Source organism: Typopeltis vanoorti, chromosome 22 (genome assembly GCF_054136105.1).
Source record: "Typopeltis vanoorti isolate ZY-2024b chromosome 22, IOZ_Tvanoo_1.0, whole genome shotgun sequence".
Lineage (NCBI taxonomy): Eukaryota > Metazoa > Arthropoda > Arachnida > Uropygi > Thelyphonidae > Typopeltis > Typopeltis vanoorti.
Window position 1 is genome coordinate 22,604,102 of NC_143570.1, and position 22,146 is coordinate 22,626,247.

Below are 22,146 nucleotides of genomic sequence, written 5' to 3' on the forward strand. Positions count from 1 at the left end.
TGAGAATTACAGAGGTATTTCCCTACTGAGTGTTCCTGGCAAGATCTATGCAAGTATACTTGAGAAACGGTTGAGAAGAATTGTGGAAGAAAAGCTTGGTGAAGAACAAGCTGGATTCAGGCCAAATACAGGCTGTCAGGATCAGATCTTCACTTTACGAAAAATAGTCGAGAAAGCATGGGAATATAACAAAGATCTGTATTTAAGTTTTGTCGATTTGGAAAAGGCATATGACAAGATGCCAAGAGAGAAGCTATTCAATACGCTGCAGTTATATGGTGTCAATGGGGCATTATATCAAGCAATACTTAGTCTTTATTTGAGTTGTAAGTCAGCAGTTAGAATTGAAGGAAGTACAGGAAGATGGTTTAATGTTAAATCTGGTGTGAGACAAGGATGTACATTATCCCCTCTGTTATTCATTATCTATATGGATCACATTATGAAGGAATGTGGTATTAAACCTGATATCAAAATTGGAGATGTTAATGTCAGCTCTTTGCTTTATGCGGATGATGTTATACTTCTAAATAAATCCGCTACAAGTCTGCAAGATTCTCTGACTAAATTGAATAGCTGTTGTAATAGATATGGTATGAAGGTCAGCAATAAAAAGACAAAGACAATGAAAATAGGCAGAATCATTGAAAATGTCAACTGTGTTGTGAATGGAGAACCTGTGGAACAAGTAAAACATTTCAGCTACTTAGGCACGATTTTTACTGAAGATGGTAAATTAAATATAGAAATAGACAACAGAATCAGCAAAGCTGGTATGGTGGGAAGTCAATTGAATAAATTCATATGGAATAAGAAAGAAATTAGTCAGAACACTAAATTAGCTGTATACAAGACAAGTGTTCAAACCAGTTTTAACTTATGGATCTGAGAGCTGGGTCAGAAGTAAAACACTTGACCAAAGACTAGAGACCGCAGATATGAGAGTCCTGAGAAAGATTAGAGGAGTGAATAGATGGCATCGATGGCAATATCATATTAAAAATGAGGATATTAGGAAAGAACTTGACATTGTCAGCATCCAGGAATGTGTTAGCAGAGCTAATCTCAGGTGGTATGGTCACTTAAATAGAATGGGAGAGGAAAGATTAGCAAAACAAGTGTTCTCTGCCAGGTTGGCAGGAAAACGACCCAGAGGAAGACCAAGATATAGGTGGATTGATACGGTACAAAGTGCCTTAGACGATAGAAATATAAGATCTGATAATGTTGGAGTCTTGACAAGTAACAGACTGATTTGGAGGAAAATTGTAGATAGGAAGTTAGTAATGATGTAATTTTTTCATGTAGTACTGTCATATTCTGTACACCCCTTGAGGATACATGGCAGGAATTTGATGATGGTGATGATAGTTTAATCCTTTATCCAAGTGTGAGCAAACAAAGTTTGCACCTGAAAGTATCTTCAGGACTGGGTTAAGGTGGTACAACACCAGAGCAACTCGTTGCAAAGGTGGAGCAAGCTACCAACACTCCTATCTCAGTATCTCCTATAATGCAAAACAAATCTCCTTGCAGATATGTCTAATGTTATGCATTAAGGGAAGGGCCACTACGCAGACTAGTTTCAACCTTTATTGAGGTCTCTTCAGTGGGAGCTAGGCCCAAGTAGAGATCCCAGGCAGAAGCGTTATAGGTAGAGATGACCTGCTAATGCTTCTGCCTGGGATCTCTACTTGCGCCTAGCTCCCACTGAAGAGACCTCAATAAAGGTTGAAACTAGTCTGGGTAGTGGCCCTTCCCTTAATGCATAACATTAGACATATCTGCAAGGAGATTTGTTTTGCATTATAGGAGATACTGAGATAGGAGTGTTGGTAGCTTGCTCCACCTTTGCAACGAGTTGCTCTGGTGTTGTACCACCTTAACCCAGTCCTGAAGATACTTTCAGGCGCAAACTTTGTTTGCTCACACTTGGATAAAGAATTAAACTAATTGTATTATACTCTAACCAAGTGAAAAATAAACTGTCAACATGATGTCTCTTTAATATAAGGAATGGTTATAATTTTATTGTAGTCTGGTTTATCTTCATTTTTTATTGCGGTCTTATAGAGAATTTTGTTAATAGGGTTTTGACTATAACCATTTTTTAGAAAAGTATTGCTGATCATTTTAAATTCGTCTTTAAGCGATCACCATGTGAAACTGAAAGAAAGAAAACAAAAGTAGAGTATGAGCAGAAATTGGCAAATCAGGCAAAGAAAAACCAGTGAGAGTTTTTTAGATATATGGCAAGTAGAAGGAAGAATGATCATGGTAAGATGAAGTTAAGGGATGAAAGTGATAGAATGATAACTGGACTTATCAATTTATAAGGGTGTTTCATCCTTATCAGGGTGAAATCATTATGAACTTAAGTTTGGAGGACATAGGAGAGGATGTCTAGTATCTTTAGAATGAACAAATAAAATATTTTTTTATATAATAAAAAATAACTTTTCCAACCACTGTACAGCACCATTAATCATTTTGTAGAACTCCTGACTTATTGAGACATGTTATTAAAATACCATGTGATGTTGGGCTAGTAGGGTTTTGCATAATTTGTCAACTCCTGCTGATTAGGCATAACAAATTTCAGTGTATTACTTATTCCTTTTGCAGGCAGTACTATAAAATATATATTTTTATGTGTTTAATTTTTTATGTGACTTTGCTCACAGAAGGTTGTAAAAAAGGTTAAAATAAAAATAAAAAATAAAAATTTGCTTTCAAATCAAGGATTTACCAAAATTGTATTATTTATAAGTTATTTTATTGAAAATTTTGCTCAGTATTATTATTATTATTATTATTATTATTATTATTATTATTAGACACCTCCAGGGAGTCCAAAGACTCATTGAGGGAGGGCACCTGCTCTACTGCTCTGTCTCCACTCAATCCACCAACTGACTTCAACTCCACCAACGCCATCTATCACCGACCACCACCACCACCACCACTAGTATTTCCACAGACAATCACAAACATCCATGCCCATGGCAGGATTTGAAACCACAGCCTTTTGGTTGTAGAATCGATACGCTAACCACTCGGCCAGCCAGGCTGGCTAATTGAACATTCTGAACGTTATAACTGAACATTCTGACCTACCTGCATCATCATTTCAAAATTTATCCATTGTATATTTTTCAGCATAGGTACACATTTGTACTTGTATAAGAAAAAATTTTCATGACTCCAAATGTGGATGTAAATTTATTGCTAGCATACTAATAAATTATATTACACAGAAAATGTGTTATAAATTTTATACAAATTAAATTGCAATACTTTGTTTGGCAGAAGTTACAAATTCCCTAAGGAATTACTGTATAATTCTTATAGAAAGCTCTGAGTATAGAATATATCTACCCCCAAACTGTGATGCAGCTCTCACAATGTCATACCATGCTTAGCACCAAGTGATTCAGGAGTTCCTGAGGCATACTGGCCCGCTTCTCCTTTGGAGCAAGGATAAGGTCTTGTTTTTGTTTTCTGGAGGGGAATTTCGAGCAGCAATGAATCTCCTTATTGCTTCTCAAACATGTTCTGTGGGTTGAGATCTGGAGAGTATGCTGGCCACTCAAGAACTCCTGAATCACTTGGTGCTAAAGCATGGTATGACATTGTGAGAGCTGCATCAGAGTTTGGGGCAGACATATTCTATACTCATAGTTTTCTATTAATATCCTTTGTCTCCAGAAGTATATATTGTTCATCATGGAACAATCGAACATGACATCGAAGAACTTTGTTGCAATATTGTTCACCAGTCATAGCCCCCTTTTTCGAGCACTTCTCCTTTTTGCATTCATTAAGCATAATGCTTCCCCGCTCCATGAATCCAGCACTGTCATATCTATCCCTTTCAAGAATGATCTTGTGATGGTAAGCAGTATCTCATGCCAGATCAAGTGTCATCTAGAATCAGAGGAAAGACCAAAATGACTTTTCTCTGTAAAGAGTACATTTACCCATTGGTGCCTTGTCCAATTTTTATGGATATACGATGAGCTGTGGATAAAAGAATGCAGATGCGATGACAGGCTTATAGGCTTACTTGTCGCAGATGTCTTGCCACATTTGGTCAGGATATCCACATATGTGTTTGAATGGAGCCAATTTGCAAGCTGTCCTCCATGGTATGTCGATTACATTTTGCTATTATAACCAAAAATCCATCTTCGTGCTCTATGGTAGAGAGAGGGTGACCTCTTAGCAAGTGTCTGGAACACATTCCATTGGTTTGAAACACTTCGTAGAGCATGGATATAACACTATGTGAAATTCAAAAATCTCTGGCAATATCAGTAATTCTGCAGCCTTCTTCAAGCTTTCCAATAATTCTTCCTCATCTAAAACCATATAGATGATGTCTTTGAGACATTACAAGTTTACAGCTTTATTCCTTTACAAAAAGAGTTTCCTTCAAACACAATTTGCTTATTGCATTCTTTTGCCTTTTATCCTGTTGAGTACTACCATGTGACCCTTTTTCACGCAATTTGAAAATTTGAATGTGTGCCCACTTTCTAACTCAAAATTGTCAGGTATACAAATTCCACAAGCTGATTCATCTGAATTTGTGATGTAACTTCAGAAATAGTGTTCATCCTTAGGTTTTGGGCACCAGTCTATTTGTTTTACATATATGCTTGCTCACTCTCTTTTTCTCTCTCTCTTTTTTTTTTTTTTTAATTTTTTTAAGTGGGATATTTGAACACATATTAATAGCCATTGGATTTTTCTTTTTTGGTGTGAGAAGAACCTGGTATGATAAATATCTTTTTCTCAATTCAAGAGGTTGGTCTCCAGGTGATGTACAGCTCATTTTTGTAGGTTGCATTTGATGCTTTTGAAAATTTCTCTTATGAAAGTTAGTTGAAAATCTGCAAGTCTTATGTTTTTTTGTTCTTTACTTTGTGCAGTATCTTAGAATTTAGAAATGTTTTGTATGGGTTATGAAACAAACTTTCTTTACCACTTCAAGTCTACACAAACATTTGGCAGAACCACTCATCATATCTGACCTTTCAACTGCTACCATATTCCCATATTCTTAATTGTATTCTCTTACACAATGAGATCTCTTTATGGGCTGATTGTTCTAACTGCTTCTCTTTCTTGATGATTTCATGTAATTTTCGTGAGTTTTGGTCAGCTTGCACACTTATATCATTTTTACTATTCCTGGGAATACACAGACCATGTGACACATTGGCCCTGAGATTTCTTCTGCAATGGTGCACAAGTACAAATGTTTTCCTTCAAATAATATGTCTGCTATAGGGAGAAGCGCTCGAGTCAAATTGAATTATATTTGTAATACATGTTTACATGCCTACAAAACTCAAAAATGTTGACAAGTTGTTTTGTAGAAATTTTTTAATACAAAGGCATGCTTAAGAATATTTGTGTTCAGCAAAGATGCCCCAAGCAACTCCTTGAGATAACTCTAGCTAGCAGTGAAAATGGTAATAATGGGAATGGGTTAAAGATTATTTTTTTACATAATCTAGAAATTCTGATCTAGTGATCAAACATGGAACTTTTCAAGCCACTTCAGGCTTCCACTAAGTGGGATGGTGGTCTTATACTGGACAATGAAATTCCTCTCTCACCTAATGATAAATCACAAACATCTATGCCCATAGCAAGCTTTGGCAAACCAGCATTTACTCTAGTTGCATTTAAAATATCGCGAATGGCAAGCATGAAGGTTTTGTTGAAAGATATGAAGACGGCAATCATTTAAAATGTTTAAGAGTTACAGGTGGCTTTTTAAGAGAAAGCTTGGCTTTTAAATAGTCATTGATTAAAAACAAAATGTATCTTCTAAACCTTGAACTAATATCAGAAAAAATAATTTACTTTAAGATAGCAGAAATGTATCTCTGAGAAAATTAGGTGGAAAAAGTATTAAAAATACAAATTGAATAATTTTGGCATGTCATTTTTACATTGAATTCCCTCTCTTCTATATTTGTAAACAAAATCGCACCTGATGAGCCATAAGAGTATTGTGTACATGGCTGTGATCTAAGAGATACAAATATACAACTTTGATATAATCTTGATAATATAAATTTTTCACCTACACACTCATTTAAGGAAGAGATATTTCATTAATTCACAAGTAAATTGGTTTTGTTATAAAAAATAAATTAGCATCACTGTCATCTAATATTTGTATATTATAATAATTAATGACCTGATTCTATAATATATATATATTTAAATTTTATGCATTTATTTTATTTTATTATTATTCTTTTCTTTTTTTTTTTCAGGCTCGTGCTCCTGGTTCACCAGTTATAATTGTGGGAACTCATTATGATTTAGCAAAAGAAAACTACCTACCATCATATTCTGAGGAACTGCAAAGAAATATTCACCAGAAATTTATTAATGTTATTGATTCAGAAAAGTTGGGACTACCTAAAGTTCTTGATACTATTGAGATTAGTTGTAAATCTCGATATAATATTAAAACACTCTGCAATTTGATATATGATTGTGTTTTTGAGCTGAGATGTCCAGGTTTGTAGGAGTTTCATTATTATTATTATTATGTGTGTAGAGGCTTAAGTGCTGTGAGGACATCATGTTGGAGGCTTAATGGAAAGTATACAGCACTCAGAAAAGATTAACATAGGTTTAATACTTCCTATATTTTGTCCTAGTCACTAGGACATCTTCAGGGATTACAAAAACAACTAATGTAACATGCACACACAAATCTCACAATACTCAGCCCAACCACGTGGGTGACACTAAAGTCCTATCTAGGTGGAGCGCCCTCTAAGAGCGGTTGCAGGTGGCCTGGAATGTAAGGTGGGACCTCTGGTGATGAGTGTTTTCCAAATCTTCGGAAGCTTAATGCAACCATATTTATTAAGATTTGGTTGATTTCTGAGAGCTGCTGCTGCTTCTAAGAACAGTCTCTCTTTCTTGAATTTGCTGTGGTGGAGCATGGCGGTTTTCTTCCAAGAGACCAAGTGGGTGGTGTCCAAGACATGGTCAGCCAAGCCTGACTGACCATAGCTGTGTTTACAGATGTAAGACCTGTGTTCCTCCAGGTGGTTGGATGCTGATCTGTCTGTCTGTCTGTCCAAAGTATGCCAGCTTACAGGAACAGGATACTTTGTAAACCCCAGGCAGAGAGAGAGGGGGAGCTGATCTTTAGTAGAACGGATAAGGGTAGCAAGTTTGCGGTGGGGCTTACATGCTGTGTGTAGGTTGTACCAAGATTCTAAAAAAGTACAACCTACACACAGCATATAAGCCCCACTGCAAACTTGCTACCTTTATCCGTTCTACTAAAGATCAGCTCCCTCCTCTCTCTCTCTGCCTGGAGTTTACAAAGTACCCTGTTCCTGTAAGCTCTTGTACTTTGGACAGACAGGCAGATCAGCATCCATCTGTCTGGAGGAACACAGGTCTTACATCTGTAAACACAACTATGGTCAGTCAGGCTTGGCTGACCATGTCTTGGACACCACCCACAGGGTCTCTTGGAAGAAAACCGCCATGCTCCACCACAGCAAATTCAAGAAAGAGAGACTGTTCTTAGAAGCAGCAGCAGCTCTCAGAAATCAACCAAATCTTAATAAATACGGTTGCATTAAGCTTCTGAAGATTTGGGAAACACTCATCACCAGAGGTCCCACCTCACATTCCAGGCCACCTACAACTGCCCTTAGAGGGTGCTCCACCTAGATAGGACTTTAGTGTCACCCACATGGTTGGGCTTAGTATTGTATGATATTTGTGTTCATGTTACATTAGTTGTTTTTGTAATCCCTGAAGATGTCCTAGTGACTAGGACAAAATATAGGAAGGACTAAACCTATGTTAATCCTTTCTGAGTGCTGTATACTTTCCATTAAGCTTCCAACATGATATTATTATTATGGAAATAATAAAAGGCAGTAATTATGCTTTATTTATTATTGTTTATTGTTTATTGAGAAATAAACAATAAGCATTTTTTTATTTTTTTATTTTTATTTTATTTATTTAGATCCATTATACAGTTCATTTTGAGAAAATAAAAACTTAAATAAGATATGGATCTTCCAGATTCAAATATAAAATGAACTGGTACTATATCTCCTTATTGTTGCCCTACTGCAAGTTAATTTCTTTTGTAATTAGTGCATCATTTTTATCTCTTTTATATATATATATATATATATATATATATATATATATATATATATATATATATATATATATATATACACACACAGTGGTATCTCGCTAATCCAAAACAATAAAAACTGTGCTTGATCGGATTAGCGAAAAGTTCGGATTAGCAAATTTTCACCCAAGAGACAACAATAACTAGCGTTTAAGACAAAAATAATCGGAATCTAATGGTACATCAATTTAATTCTGTAAATAAATGAAGTATCTGATAGAAAAAAAAAGCTACTATACTGTAATGTAAAACTTAAAAAATAATACAGTACACAAGTTTATTTTAGTTAAAAATTTAGTTTGTGTGTACTTGAATTGTTGAGGATTCTGATTTAATAAAATTGCATAGTTCAGTACATAACTTAAATTGTGTAAAAAATATTTGTACACAACACACAAAAAAAGTTTCACAAAATAATACAAAAAATTTTTTTTTTTTTTTTTGTAAAAAAAAGTCACTGATTTTCTTTTACTTCTTGGAAGCTAAACTTTTTTTGAATGCTTCTTCTTGGAGCTGCATTAGCAATAAAATTTTGTGGAATGGTGTATCATTCTGCTTAGCCCATTCTATACACATTAAAACCTGTCAACATGTTTTACTTTTTTTTCCTTCGAGTTCTTTATCGTCATCATCGTCTTCTAATTCATTCTGTAGCGTCATATTTATAATTTCAGCATCTGATTTGATTTCGAATTCACTTTCGGTTCTACCTGTAATCCATTCCATAACATATGTTTGTTAAATTTCAACATCTGGATTTATATTTTTAACCAAACTATGCACATTTTGAATTTCCTCTTTTTGTGTATCACTGTAGTTATCTTAGTAAATTCTAGAAGGGCACAGTTTTTCCATGACGCTCGAATTGCTTCAGGTTCCACGGCTTCCCAGGCAAACATGAACACACAATAAATCAAAATAGACCTACAGTACAAGGTGTACAATCAACAGTATGAAAAAATGCCGTACTGTAATAATAATAAAATAAATAATAATAGTTAAAATAATAATTATTAAATAAAAATAATAGTACGCAATATAATACATAATAAATAAAACTTTTTTTCTTTCAAACTGCAGTTCAGATTACTGGAGGGTTCGGATTATCAAGATACCACTGTATATGTGTGTGTGTGTGTGTGTGTGTGTGTGTGTGTGTCTATGTATATGTGTGTGTGTGTGTATATGTATATATATATGTGTGTGTGTGTGTGTGTGTGTGTGTGTGTGTGTGTGTGTGTGTGTGTGTGTGTGTGTGTATGTGTGTATTTTATTTCTCTAGATTCCTCTCATATCAACAACAGCCTGAGTTACAATCTCTCTGACGCACACGTTGCTTCTGTTCAGTACTGGCGCACTTGCGACAACACGTAGTATTCGTTTGTTTGGAACTCATACTTGCATTTTTTTCAAACACGCTACTGTTTTTTATACTTGTTCTGTTAGTACAATTTTAAGTCTCTGTAATTTTTTATATACTTCTTTGAATGTGATACCTGAGGATGTTCATGTAACGAAACTAGTAAACTAGTAGTATCTTTTTTTAAATATATCTTGTCATCTTTTCTCTCGGTAATAGTCATTAAACCTTTTTTATAATATGCCAACCGAGTAAAAATGAATTTTGAAAAAAAATATATATATGTGTGTGTGTGTGTGTGTGTGTGTGTGTGTGTATATATATGTGTATATGTATATATATATGTGTGTGTGTGTGTGTGTGTGTGTGTGTGTGTGTGTGTGTGTGTGTGTGTGTGTGTGTGTGTAGGGAAACCCTGACTATCATCTGTTGGATATCAGGGCAGCTCTGAATATATTGAATAAAGCGCTGTGGACCAGTGGTTTTGGGTCTAGCGATCGCATGTGAAAATATTTCCATTCACCAACACGTAGTATGCCAGCACAGTGAATTATGGCTCTCATTCCCCAGAGGCAAGATTTTTACTAACTACGGCAGCGGGCAGTTAAACATGAAGGCAAAGGGTGCTAAGAATCTTTAGGTAACCAGATCACACTTCCATTGGAAATTAAACCTTGCAGCTTTAAACTTTAGGACTCTGAAAATTGAAGCAAGGCTAAATGAACTAGCTGAAGAACTAAAGCGACTAAAATGGGACATTCTCGGACTGTGTGAAGTTAGATGTAATGACGAAGAAATTCTTCAATTAAAAAATGAAGACAATGTATTATAGAGGCTAAGATAAGGAAATAATCAGTGGAGTTCATGATTCATGATTAATAAAAAATTGAAGAACAATATAATAGAATTTTCAGTATATCGGATCGAGAATAGCAAGTATTGTTATTCAAATCTCAAAAAATATACACTCTTATTATATAGATCATTCAAGTCTATGTACCAACAGTAAATCATACCGATGAAGAAATTGAAGCCCTTCTATCATAATGTATTCCAACTTTACAATAAAGGAAAACATAATTTCAGAATTGTAATGGGAGACTTTGGATATAACATGAGAGATGATAGAGAAACAAGGTTAATAGAATTTACAGAAAAAGGAAACCTGTACATCATGTATTCCTTTTTCAAGAAAAAAAGCACATAAGAAGTGGACATGGAAAAAACTAGTGAAATTGACTTTATCCTCAGCAATAAGAAAAGCATCTTTCAAGACTGTTCTGTTATAAACACCTTCAACAGTGGAAGTGACCATCATATGGTACGCAGTATGATTTGAATAAACTGCTAAAAAGAAAGAAGAGAAATGTTTAGAAAATCAAAGAAAAACATAGATGTACACAAACTCAACATTAAAAAAGATATATTCCAACATGAATGAACTAAACAATAGATAGAAAAATCTTATTATAGATGACAGTGCTGATCCATCAGAAAGTAATGACATTAATACCCAAAACCTTTTACAATCTTACTTGAAATAGCTGGTACCACAGAATTGAAACAAGACAAAATTTCTTAAGAAACAAAACAGCTTATGAAGAAACAAATAAAATTGAATACACTGATTTGTTCAAAATGATCAGAAAACGTATCACGGAAGAAATAAGGAAATTCAATTGTAAATTATTATTATTATTACGGGCAGCTCCAAGGAGTCCTTAGGCTCATTGAGGGAGGCCCAAAATCATGTCAAGAACAACTATTCAACATTCACATAGTATTTATCATACTTCACCTTGAACTTATTTACAGTCATGGCACCCACAACAGACTCTGGCAGCTTATTCCACTCATTTACCACTCTCCAAGTAAAAAACCTAGCTCTAACACCCTTGCTAACCATACTCTTACCAAGCTTCCATGTATGGCCCCTAGTCCTCCTACTACCAGTCCTATTCTCAAAAATATCTTCTGAATTAATAGAAACCCTTCAGTAATTTGAATGTCTCAATCATATCACCCCTTTTCCACCTAATCAACCAATTTCTGCAGCCCACAAATCTTCAACCTGTTCTCATAAGGTTCATTCCATAGTCCTATCATCTTGGTCACTTGTCTGTGGATCCTCTCCCCACCTGCTCCCCATCAAGAAGAAACCATGGTGCCCATATCTGGGCACAGTAGTCTAGATGGGATCTTATCAAGGTTCGATACAGAGGAACAATAACCTGTTTGTCTCTGCTTGTTAAAGTATTTTTCAGCAACCAAGTGATTTGATGAGCTGATTTTGCCACTTTTGCAATGTGTCCCCTAAACTTCAACTCCCTATCCACCAACACTCCCAAATCCCTGGCCTCATCAATCTCCTGGAGTACAGTTCCACCAATGTGATATACTGCTGCTAATCTTTTCACCCCAAAATGCAAAACCCTACATTTTTCCACATTAAATTGACATCCATTCCCCTTAGTCCAGTCGTCCTCCAAACTATCCAAATCATCCTGCAAAATTTTGACATCCTGAGCATTCACTATTGCTCTACCCAACTTTGCATCATCCGCAAACAGATGCACAGTTCCTCTCAGATCATTCCCTATATTGTTAATGAACAAATTAAACAGTAATGGTCCAAGAACAGAACCCTGCGGCACACCACTAGTCACAGGCCGTCTTTTGGACTCTACCCCTGAATAAACCACTCTCTGATAGCTCTCCATCAACCACCCTCCTATCCCTCTCACCAAACCTATATCCATTCTCATATGCTGCAGTTTACTGATTAGAATTCCATGTGGTATCCTATCAAAGACTTTAGCAAGGTCCAGTAGAATCACTGTAAACCCGTTACCCTTATCCAGTTCAGCCGTCACTGTGTTATAGAACATGAGCAAGTTACTGAGGCATGATCTACCCTTCACAAAACCATGCTGACCCCCATACAATATCCCATTTTCAACTATCCAATCTTGTATTTTCCTCTTGACTATTTTCTCCAAGACCTTGACAACGATTCCTGATATGCTAATCGGCTGGTAATTTTCAACAGCAGTCTTGGAACCTCCTTTATGCAGTTGAACTATTTTCCCCTCTTTACATCCCCTTGGGACTAACCCAGACCCTAGACTCAAATTAAACAAAATGGTCAAAGGCACTGATAATTCTTTAGCCGCTTCTTGCACAACACGAGCTGGTATACCATCCAATCCCGCAGATGAATTGATATTGAGGTTTTGTAATAGACTATTCACCTCCACTTCATTCACCACAATTCCTGTATAAGCTGTTGGTTCTTCCATTTCTGCAGTGTCACCACCTGGATGATATGCTCTTGTTGCAAAGTGCTCACTCAGTAATTCTACCATGTCAACTGATTTGGTTACCTCCCTACCATCGGCATTCTTTAAAATCAATCTGCCGTAAACATTTTTTCTTTTACTTGCAACATATCGAATAAACTGTTTGGGATTCTCTTTAGCTTGCATGGCTAATGTTCTTTCATAATCCGCTTTTGCTTTTCTTACCACACTTGTTACCTTTCTGGCCTGGGCTTTATACTGTTCATGTGTCTGCAGGTCACCTTTCTCCTTAAATTCCCTCCACAGTTGTTTATTTTTTTGCAGCTCAGGCTTAATGGTGTTATTCATCCATTTAACCTCTACTTGATTTATTATTCAGACTCTAGGTATACAGTCAGCCATTGCCTCCTGCAAACACTTCTTAACCGCCTCCTATGTACTATCAACATCCAGCCCTTGCAGTTTTACATACCATGGCACTGAACCAATCAAACTCCTAAGCTTGTCATACTTACCAGCTTGATAATTCCACATATACCCTGTCTTAATTGTAAATTCCACACCTTTAGCCACTCCCCCAAGTCAAGACCCTATGATCACTCTCCCCAATTGGTGGCAATGTGGTGATATTCATTACAGTCAAATCCTCAGATGCAATTACTAGGTCAAGCACTCTCTAACCCCTTGGATTATCCATTACATGCTGTCGCAGATAGTTATCCCTTAATAACTGCATAAAATATAAATCCTTCCTACCATGTGTCCTCTCCTCCTTCCAATCAATGTTACCATAGTTGAAATCTCCCATAATAATTACCCTCCTTCCACTCATTTCTTCTATTTGCTTATGCATACTATCTCCACTATCTATTCCATCCCTGGTCTATAGCAGCATCCAATTGTATATTTTTATTCTGCTAGCCTCAATCTCACACCAAATAGCCTCAAATGTGCTCTTTGCTCTATCCTGCAATTCAACTTCTATTGTCCTTGGCTGCAGCTCATCAGCTATCATCAATAATACTCCCCCAACCCAAAAATTTAATCTCCCTGTCACTCCTGAACATACTATACCCCTCACATTCACTCCCACTAGCTATATCATTTTCAGTCAGCCATGTTTCACTAATTCCAATAACCTGTGGTCTGGAAGTGTCAACCAAGGCCAAAAATTCTTCCTTCTTGTTCCTAATACTCTTGGCATTAGTATACATGAATTGCAGAAGCCCGTTACTCCCATCCCTACCTTGATGCCTTATACTAACTATCCCATTCTGATTTTTTGTCCTTCTTACTCGCTCAGGCATATTATACTCATTCATACGCTCAACTGCCTCCCTATTGTCTGCATATCTACCCCCCCCTTAATAAATCTAGTTTCCCTGATTCTGTACATCCACTTCATTCAACAACACTTTTTCAAGTCTCCTTACACCGAATCCATTCAAATGCAAACCATCCATCTTATATAGATCCTTTCGCCCATCGAACTCGCTTCATACGTCCACAAATTCCACACCACTCATCGCACTTAAAGTCATTAGCAATTATGGCCCTCCTTCTAAACTCTTCACTGTCATGCCGCGGCAACTGACTAACCATCCTAACTCTCTCACTCTTCTCTTTTGCTACCTCAAATAATTCCTTCAGGTCCTCTATCATATCCATTTTATCTCCTTTCAAATCATTCGTACCTTCCACCACTATCATTTCTTTCACCCTTTGCTTTTGCTCCCTAATAGACTCACTTACGTCCTTAATGGTCGCACCAGGTTGGTACGATTTTGTCAAATTTTCAACTATCACACCTCGTACTAATGAATCTCCATACAGCACTCGCTCCTTCATTTTGATTATGTTCACAATCATCCTCTTATTTTTGTTATCATACTTTTTTATTGGCTGGTATACTTGGTAGACATTTGTGCATACGCTCCAGCTTCCGCTTTGCCCTATCTATCGCTCCGCTCAACCCTGCGAACTCACTCATTGCATCTATCTCATCTTTTTTATTATATGTTAAACCATTCATTTGTTCTGTATTATTACCTTCATTCTCACTTTAAAATTCATACAACAAACAATCGAGAACAACCCTACTCTCAAAAAAGCTAAACAGCAATTGAACAATAAACAGATGGTTGCAGCCAAACTACAAGATGGTACCAATACCAGAGATAGATATGCTATTATAGCAAAAAGAAATTAAGAATTTTACTCAGTATTATATCAGGATGACAAATTAAATGAAGAAGAAGAAGACAACTACGAAACAGCTGAAGTACCACAGTACCAGAAGAAGTTATGTGGAGCATCCAACTTGCAAAATGGAAAAGCTGCAGGTGGAGTTATAGCTAAATATAATAAATTTAGTTTAATCCTTTATCCAAGTGTGAGCAAACAAAGTTTGCGCCTGAAAGTATCTTCAGGACTGGGGTAAGGTGGTACAACACCAGGACAACTTGTTGCAAAGGTGGAGCAAGCTACCAACACTCCTGTCTCAGTATCTCCTATAATGCAAAACACATCTCCATGTAGATATGTGTAATGTTGTGCATTAAGGGAAGGGCCAATACCCAGACTAGTTTCGACCTTTATTGAGGTAGAATGGGAGTTCATGTCTTTCATCATCGGCCTTTGGAGTATAAAGATTGCTGAGGGTCAGCCGGTAGTAATAGGGGAAGTTAAAGAAAGGTAGAGTAGGATAGTAGGAGGTAAAATGAGGCCTCAGTCAACCTGTTTAGCTGTATAACCCAGAGGTTGTGGCTAAAAGGTCTGTAAAACATAATCTCCTTGCACCTGTTCGAAAAAAAAAAACTTAAAATTTACATTTCATTTTACCCGAAAAAACATAACTTTTGATTACATTAATCTAGGTGTCTGGAGACGTCATCTCGTAACCCCTAAAAAAATAAAGAAAAATGTTTGTTAAAATTTGGAACTTAGATTATTCTTAGACTATGCCTTACAACTGAAAAAAAAATTAAAAAAAAATATATAAAAAAAAACTGCAATAGCGGGATCCATATTGACGTGGACTTTATCAACCAGAGAACCGAGAGTTGGGGGAAGAGCCCGGCCCGAGTGATGCAGCCCACAAGGAGCTGCACCGCCTCGCTGTAGGCCTTTGCAGCTCGGGTTCTCAGGTCTGCCCCCTCCTATGTGGACTAAGTGTGGATACACAGAAACAAAACCAAAAGAAAAAAACTTAGAAGAAGGGGCTTTTTTTTTTTTTTTAGGTCATATTTGCCCTCCAATTTTTAATTGCTATCTCAAAGTCTTTTACCACGTTTTCCATCACTGTGAGTATGTGCACTGACTCGTCATCATTTAGTTTCCATATTCTCTTCAAGCTTTCATTCCATTTCGTTCGGTGGTAATTGAAGTTATCCCACTTCATCCATATACTAAGACTATCTAGCTCGCCTTTACATTGCAAACAAGCGTCTCCTTTTTCCTGTATAGCTGTGTGGACTTTGTGCCTTATCTCGGGTTTGTCCCTAAGATTGAGTAGGATTCGTCTTGTTATATTCGAATTTTCGTATGGGGGATTTTCTCCTTCTACCGATTTTGTAATGGGGTGAGAAGAACCGGTATTTGTATCTTCTCGTTTTGGATCGTTTCCTTGCTCTGTATCCTCTTCTGATGAGGTTTCTTCCTCATTTTCTGTGTTGTTTCGCATTATTATCTCATTTCCTTCCTCATCTTCTTCCGAACTTGAGGCTTCTATTTGGCTTTCAATGTCTTGTTTATTTCGTTTCATATCTCCTTCTTCTGGCGTGATGGGTCGTTTTGTTGAACTGGTATTGATTTCCATTTCCTCTGTTTCTGTGCTGTTATTGTTGCTTTCCATTTCAATGGTGTGAGATTTCTTAGCGTTCCGTTTCTTTTTCTTCCAAGTTTTTCCTCCTGCGTTGTTCCCGCTTATTGCATGGTTTTCTAACGTAGGCATCGTGTTAGCTGGAGGTTGTAGGGCTGGAAACTCTTCTGATTCAGTTGTTTGTGGTTCGTTTACTGTTTGGCCTGTAGCTCGAGAGTCCTGTGTTGTGAGCTTAGGATTGATTACTGGAATGGCTACTGCCACAGGTGTCATGGCACCTCCTGATCTTTCTGCAAGGGTCCTGTTAGGACAAACATCTATTTTATGGGATGTGTTCCCACATTTACGGCACGGTGACTCACATTGATTCAATGTGTGTTCTGTCGATAAGCAGTTGCGGCATGTGTTGTTTTTCGGGCAGTGAGTGCTAAGGTGGCCCAAAGCGGTGCACCGAAAACATTGTTTTCTTACGCCTGGATAATTGACTATTACTCTTGCTGAACCTAAAAAAATCAAGTTGGGGACCTCTGTTTTCATCTCAATTGAAAAGCTCACTTCCCCTGATTTCCACTCTGGGATATCCGCATCTTGTCCGATTGTTACGTTTCGGACAGTCCCCCACTTGGAGAAAATGGTTTTAATGATTTCCTCCCCTTTCTCTAGATATTCTAGAGGAAACCTGTCAATTTTTACGGATTTTAAAATACTCCTGACTAGGAAGGGTAGGTATTTTTTCCCTTCACATTCTACGCCTTTAAGGAGCGTTTCTCTTGTCTCTATGTTGTTCATTACTATTTGGAATCGTCCCCCCCTCTGTAAGGGGTAAGCCCGTAAATGCTTTCTGCTTTCATGACGTTGAGAAGAGCTCTCACAAACGTCGCTTTCTCTATGCTTGGGTCAATTTTGATCCCGAGAGTACGAACGCTTGGTAAGAATTTAGACATTGTTTAAAGGCAAATACTTTTCCCACAGTAAAAGAAAGTTGAGTCCCCGAAAAGGGAAGACCTTAAGACAGGCCTGTACCGTTTGTCACGAGGCCACAAGAAAAACCACCAAAAGAAAAACTATAAGGGTTCTTACCAAAAGATACTGCAATAGGAGCTCTCTCTCGGGATCTTGTAAATGGCAACTGGAATCCAAAGCAATGGCACCTTCGTTGTAACAGGACTGGAATAGGAGCTCTCTCTCGGGTTCTGGTAACTGGTAGGTCTCTTCAGTGGGAGCCAGGCCCAAGTTGAGATACCAGGCAGAAGCATTAGCAGGTCATCTCTACCTATAGGAGTTGCCAAATGGTGCGCCACCCTGTTTTAATAAATTACTCTGGATTTAGAGAAAGATGGTGAAAGTTTATTTTTCACTTGGTTAGAGTATAATAAATTTAGTTTAATCCTTTATCCAAGTGTGAGCAAACAAAGGTTGCGCCTAAAAGTAGGTAGAGATGACCTGCTAATGCTTCTGCCTAGTATCTCAACTTGGGCCTGGCTCCCACTGAAGAGACCTCAATAAAGGTCGAAACTAGTCTGGGTAGTGGCCCTTCCCTTAATGCACAACATTAGACATATCCACAAGGAGATGTGTTTTGCATTATAGGAGATACTGAGACAGGAGTGTTGGTAGCTTGCTCCACCTTTGCAACGAGTTGCCCTGGTGTTGTACCACCTTACCCCAGTCCTGAAGATACTTTCAGGCGCAAACTTTGTTTGCTCACACTTGGATAAAGGATTAAACTAAATTTATTATACTCTAACCAAGTGAAAAATAAACTTTCAACATCTTTCTCTAAACGTTATAGCTAAACTTCTGAAAGTAGGTGGAGAAATGATCTACAAAATCTTGGCAAGACTATTTACCTTATGTCTAAAGAAAACTGATGTACCAAGAACATAGAAGAAGGCTACATTAATTCTGATACATAAAAAAGGTGACTAGGAGACCTGAAAAACTACCAACCCATCAGTCTACTATCGGTGGTTTAAAAAGTGTTTAGAAAAGTCTTGGCTCATAGGCTTTGTACGACTCTAGACCTATCACAACCAAAAGAGCAAGCAGGCTTTCGAAGTGGCTTTAGTACAATGGACCATATTCAAGTTGTACAGCAGATTATCAAACAGTGTAATGAATATCAGTTATCACTATTTCTTGGCCATCATTGGAAACATCTCTACTGTGGAAATACAGAGAGGGATAAGATAGAGTGACAAAATATCTCCAAAATTATTCACAGCATGCCTAGATGAAATATCAAAACTTCTTGATTGGGAAGGAAAAGGTCTGAAAATAAATGGAAGATATTTAAGCCATTTGTGCTTTATAAATGACATAATTATTATCTTTACTTCAACTGCACCCATATCCATGAACTTCAAATTGCTAGCATAACAGCTGGCCTGAGGATAAACCTAAAGAAGACCCAAGTTATGGTCAATAGTTCTGTTCAACCAGAAATAATAAAAATCAATAACAATGAAATTAAACAATTAGATCATTACATGTACTTAGGACAACAAATATCAATGGAACAAACTTAATATTAAAAGACAAAATTAAAAGACGCACGATGCTTGGGTGAAAAGCACTTGGACAACTACATTCAGTTTGTAAAAGCCAACTACATTATGCCTGAAGAGAAAGTTTTTAACCAATGTATTCTTTCTGTATTGACATATGGCTGTGAAACAGCAGTTGATTGACAATGGCTGATGATGATGATGATGATGATGATAATATGAATGAATGAATGAATGAAAACAGCCTGTAACTTTCCCACTGTTGGGTGAGTATGAAGGCGTCTCCCATTGCAGGAGGATGAGTTTATAAGGTAGAAAAACAGAATAATATAGTAACAGTTTCTTTAATTAAAAACACAATGTCTCATCCTAATTACATAGGATTTATTCAGGTATAAGAGTAAACAGTAGACAAAACAATAGAAATTAATAAAAGGTGACAACATGAGGATTTAAAAAATATTTCTAACTGTGAGTTCCATTGTTGAGCATGTTGTGTTTAAACATGCTCAACAGTGCAACACATTTAGAGCACATTATGCGTGCTTACACATTCATGTATCCGTGTTTGGCTAATGATGGCTAGGATGTATTCCAATAAGTCGATACTTGGGTATATATATTTAGATGCCTTGGATCCATTGCCATTTCTAAGGATTCCCATCTCAGTCATAGACAGTGCAGTAGTTTGTACTTATCCCATGATACTTGATGCCTCAATGTTGAAGCATCTTTTAGGTCAGCTGAAGAAAGTACCTGTGATGACAAAGCTGAGGTCTCACTGCTTTGGTATTCAATATCTCAGATATGTTCTTTAACACGTTCGCTGCCGTGCTTCTCGGACATAGTTTGTTACCACACGCCAAGCACTTTCACTTCTACAAGGTCTGTACGAGTTATCTCATAGCTGGCTTATCAGACAGAATTTTGTTTCATATGCCAACTATGAGTAATCTCATGTCACCCCCACCTATGTCCTACATGCGCTGATGACTGTGTAACTTGAGTTCAGAGTCAGTGATGTTCAGTGCAGTAAGGTTTATTGCATCTAGTCGTACAATTATTTAAAATTATCTAAATAAAAACCTTCAATTACACCATGGCCAGTAAAAGGAAGCTCACTGATGATGAATTAGAAGCTTACGCTAATATGAGCAATGATGAATGGAATGAATTATTTGGTTCCGATTCCGAAAATGATTATAATCCTACAGACGACTCTAGCGATGACTCAGACGATGATATATCGTATATAAATATATGTATATGTTGAAGAAACTTCAAAAAATTGTTTTATTTGCATTAATAAATACACAGTTTATGCAACAATACCTCTTATAATATACTGTACTTTTTGCTGAAATTATTTTCCTTCTACCAAGCTCCCAGACCTGCTCTCCGCTTTATTCAAGCGGAGAGCACATCAAGGGTCCAAAGCAAGCAAAGGGTCCATATGAGCCTCACAAGCCAAGGGTCCAAATTAACGTGCTTATACTACTGGTTACTCGTGCTTGCATAGGAGGTCAGTAATCGACATATGAGTATATTCGTAGTTGGCTTGTGAGGCTCATATACCAACCACGAGTATACTCGTAGTTGGCAGCGAACATGATAATGTGTTTGTTGCTCAGTAGATTTTTCTGTCTGTCCATAGTAAGATGACCTGCATTTGTGCCATAGCCAGTAAACACGAGGATATTTTAGTGGGCCATGTCTAAGTTTTGTGAATTGGAGTAGCGATCTCATACTGATAAAGGGAGTGCTTGCTATTTTGATTTTATTTTTGCAAGTTTCATGGAACTAGAGCTAACATATGGATGGAGCCCCTGCTTTCTTCATCATTAGAAATATCTCAAATCTCAGCTATACAGTGATACAGTGCATTAATTTATTGCCATTTTGTAGAAACATGTTTTTTAAATATTGGAGTTCTTTAGCTAATTCATCCTTGTCACTAATGAGGTGGTGGGCTTTGTTTTCCTAATGTTGAAATAATGCCCAATTTTTGAGGTCTGTAATGACGGAAAGAGGCATGTAGATATCATTTAGTTTGTGTAGGTTTTCGAAATATAGAGATTATTAATTTACAAGATTCTTTATTTAGTCGAAGTTCCAGAAATCGGAGTGAACCATTACTTTCTAATTTGTAGGTAATTTTATGTTAGGATGTTGGTAATTGTGTGTGTGTGTGTGTGTGTGTGTGTGTGTGTGTGTGTGTGTGTGTGTGTGTGTGTGTGTGTGTGTGTGTGTGTGTGTGTGTGTGTGTATTGTATGCCCACAGATGCAAGACCCTTAGACATTTCTGCGCATGTCAGAAGAAGGAGAATCCATTCCAATAATAGGTAATCAGTCTGTCTTGTGGGATGAGTTGTTTATTATTACTCGTTGGAAAATTAGCGTTTCTTTTATGAACATTGTAGTTTTTAAAGTGGTAACTATTTTGCTTGTATAACAGTTGGAAAATTTTACATATAAAGCACGTGATTTCGCGTGTTGGTGACCAATTCATACATACTTTATTTCTTTCTCCCCTCCAGCATGAATTGATTCTTTTGGTACGTTGCCAGACTAGGATCTTGGATATGTGGTTGGACAGTATATACATACATACATACAGGGATCAAAATTAAAGTATCCCTGTTTAAGGCCTTGTGGAACACCATCCAGTAATCCAAATGCTGTGATGCTTTGCAGGAATATATTGTGCACCATGCAGAACCGATATCTGAGAAAAAAAAAGTAATTCCAAAATTCAACACCAGGGGCACTGTATGATGTACTAAGTGTAAATGTAATCATTTTTCTGTGTCTATAAGAAGGAGAAAAATTACACAAGCATAAATAACACATTTTTATTCACTCCATTATACATTCATGGGCTGTACTGCGCAACTTGCTTTCCTTCCCAGTATGTCACAAACTGCATTATTTGCACAGTGTGTTCAATGGCA

The 22,146-nt window shown here is 37.0% G+C and overlaps 1 protein-coding gene across 2 annotated transcripts in view; it reads left to right on the top strand.

Moving 5' to 3' along the window:
• Positions 1–22,146, top strand: part of LOC150094209 (leucine-rich repeat serine/threonine-protein kinase 1-like) — an 803,235-nt gene that overhangs the window by 410,386 nt on the left and 370,703 nt on the right. For both annotated transcript variants that reach the window (XM_090412317.1, XM_090412318.1), the window contains exon 16: positions 6,297–6,546. In XM_090412317.1, coding sequence (XP_090268443.1) covers positions 6,297–6,546 — 250 coding nt within the window. The remainder of the gene's footprint in view (positions 1–6,296; positions 6,547–22,146) is intronic.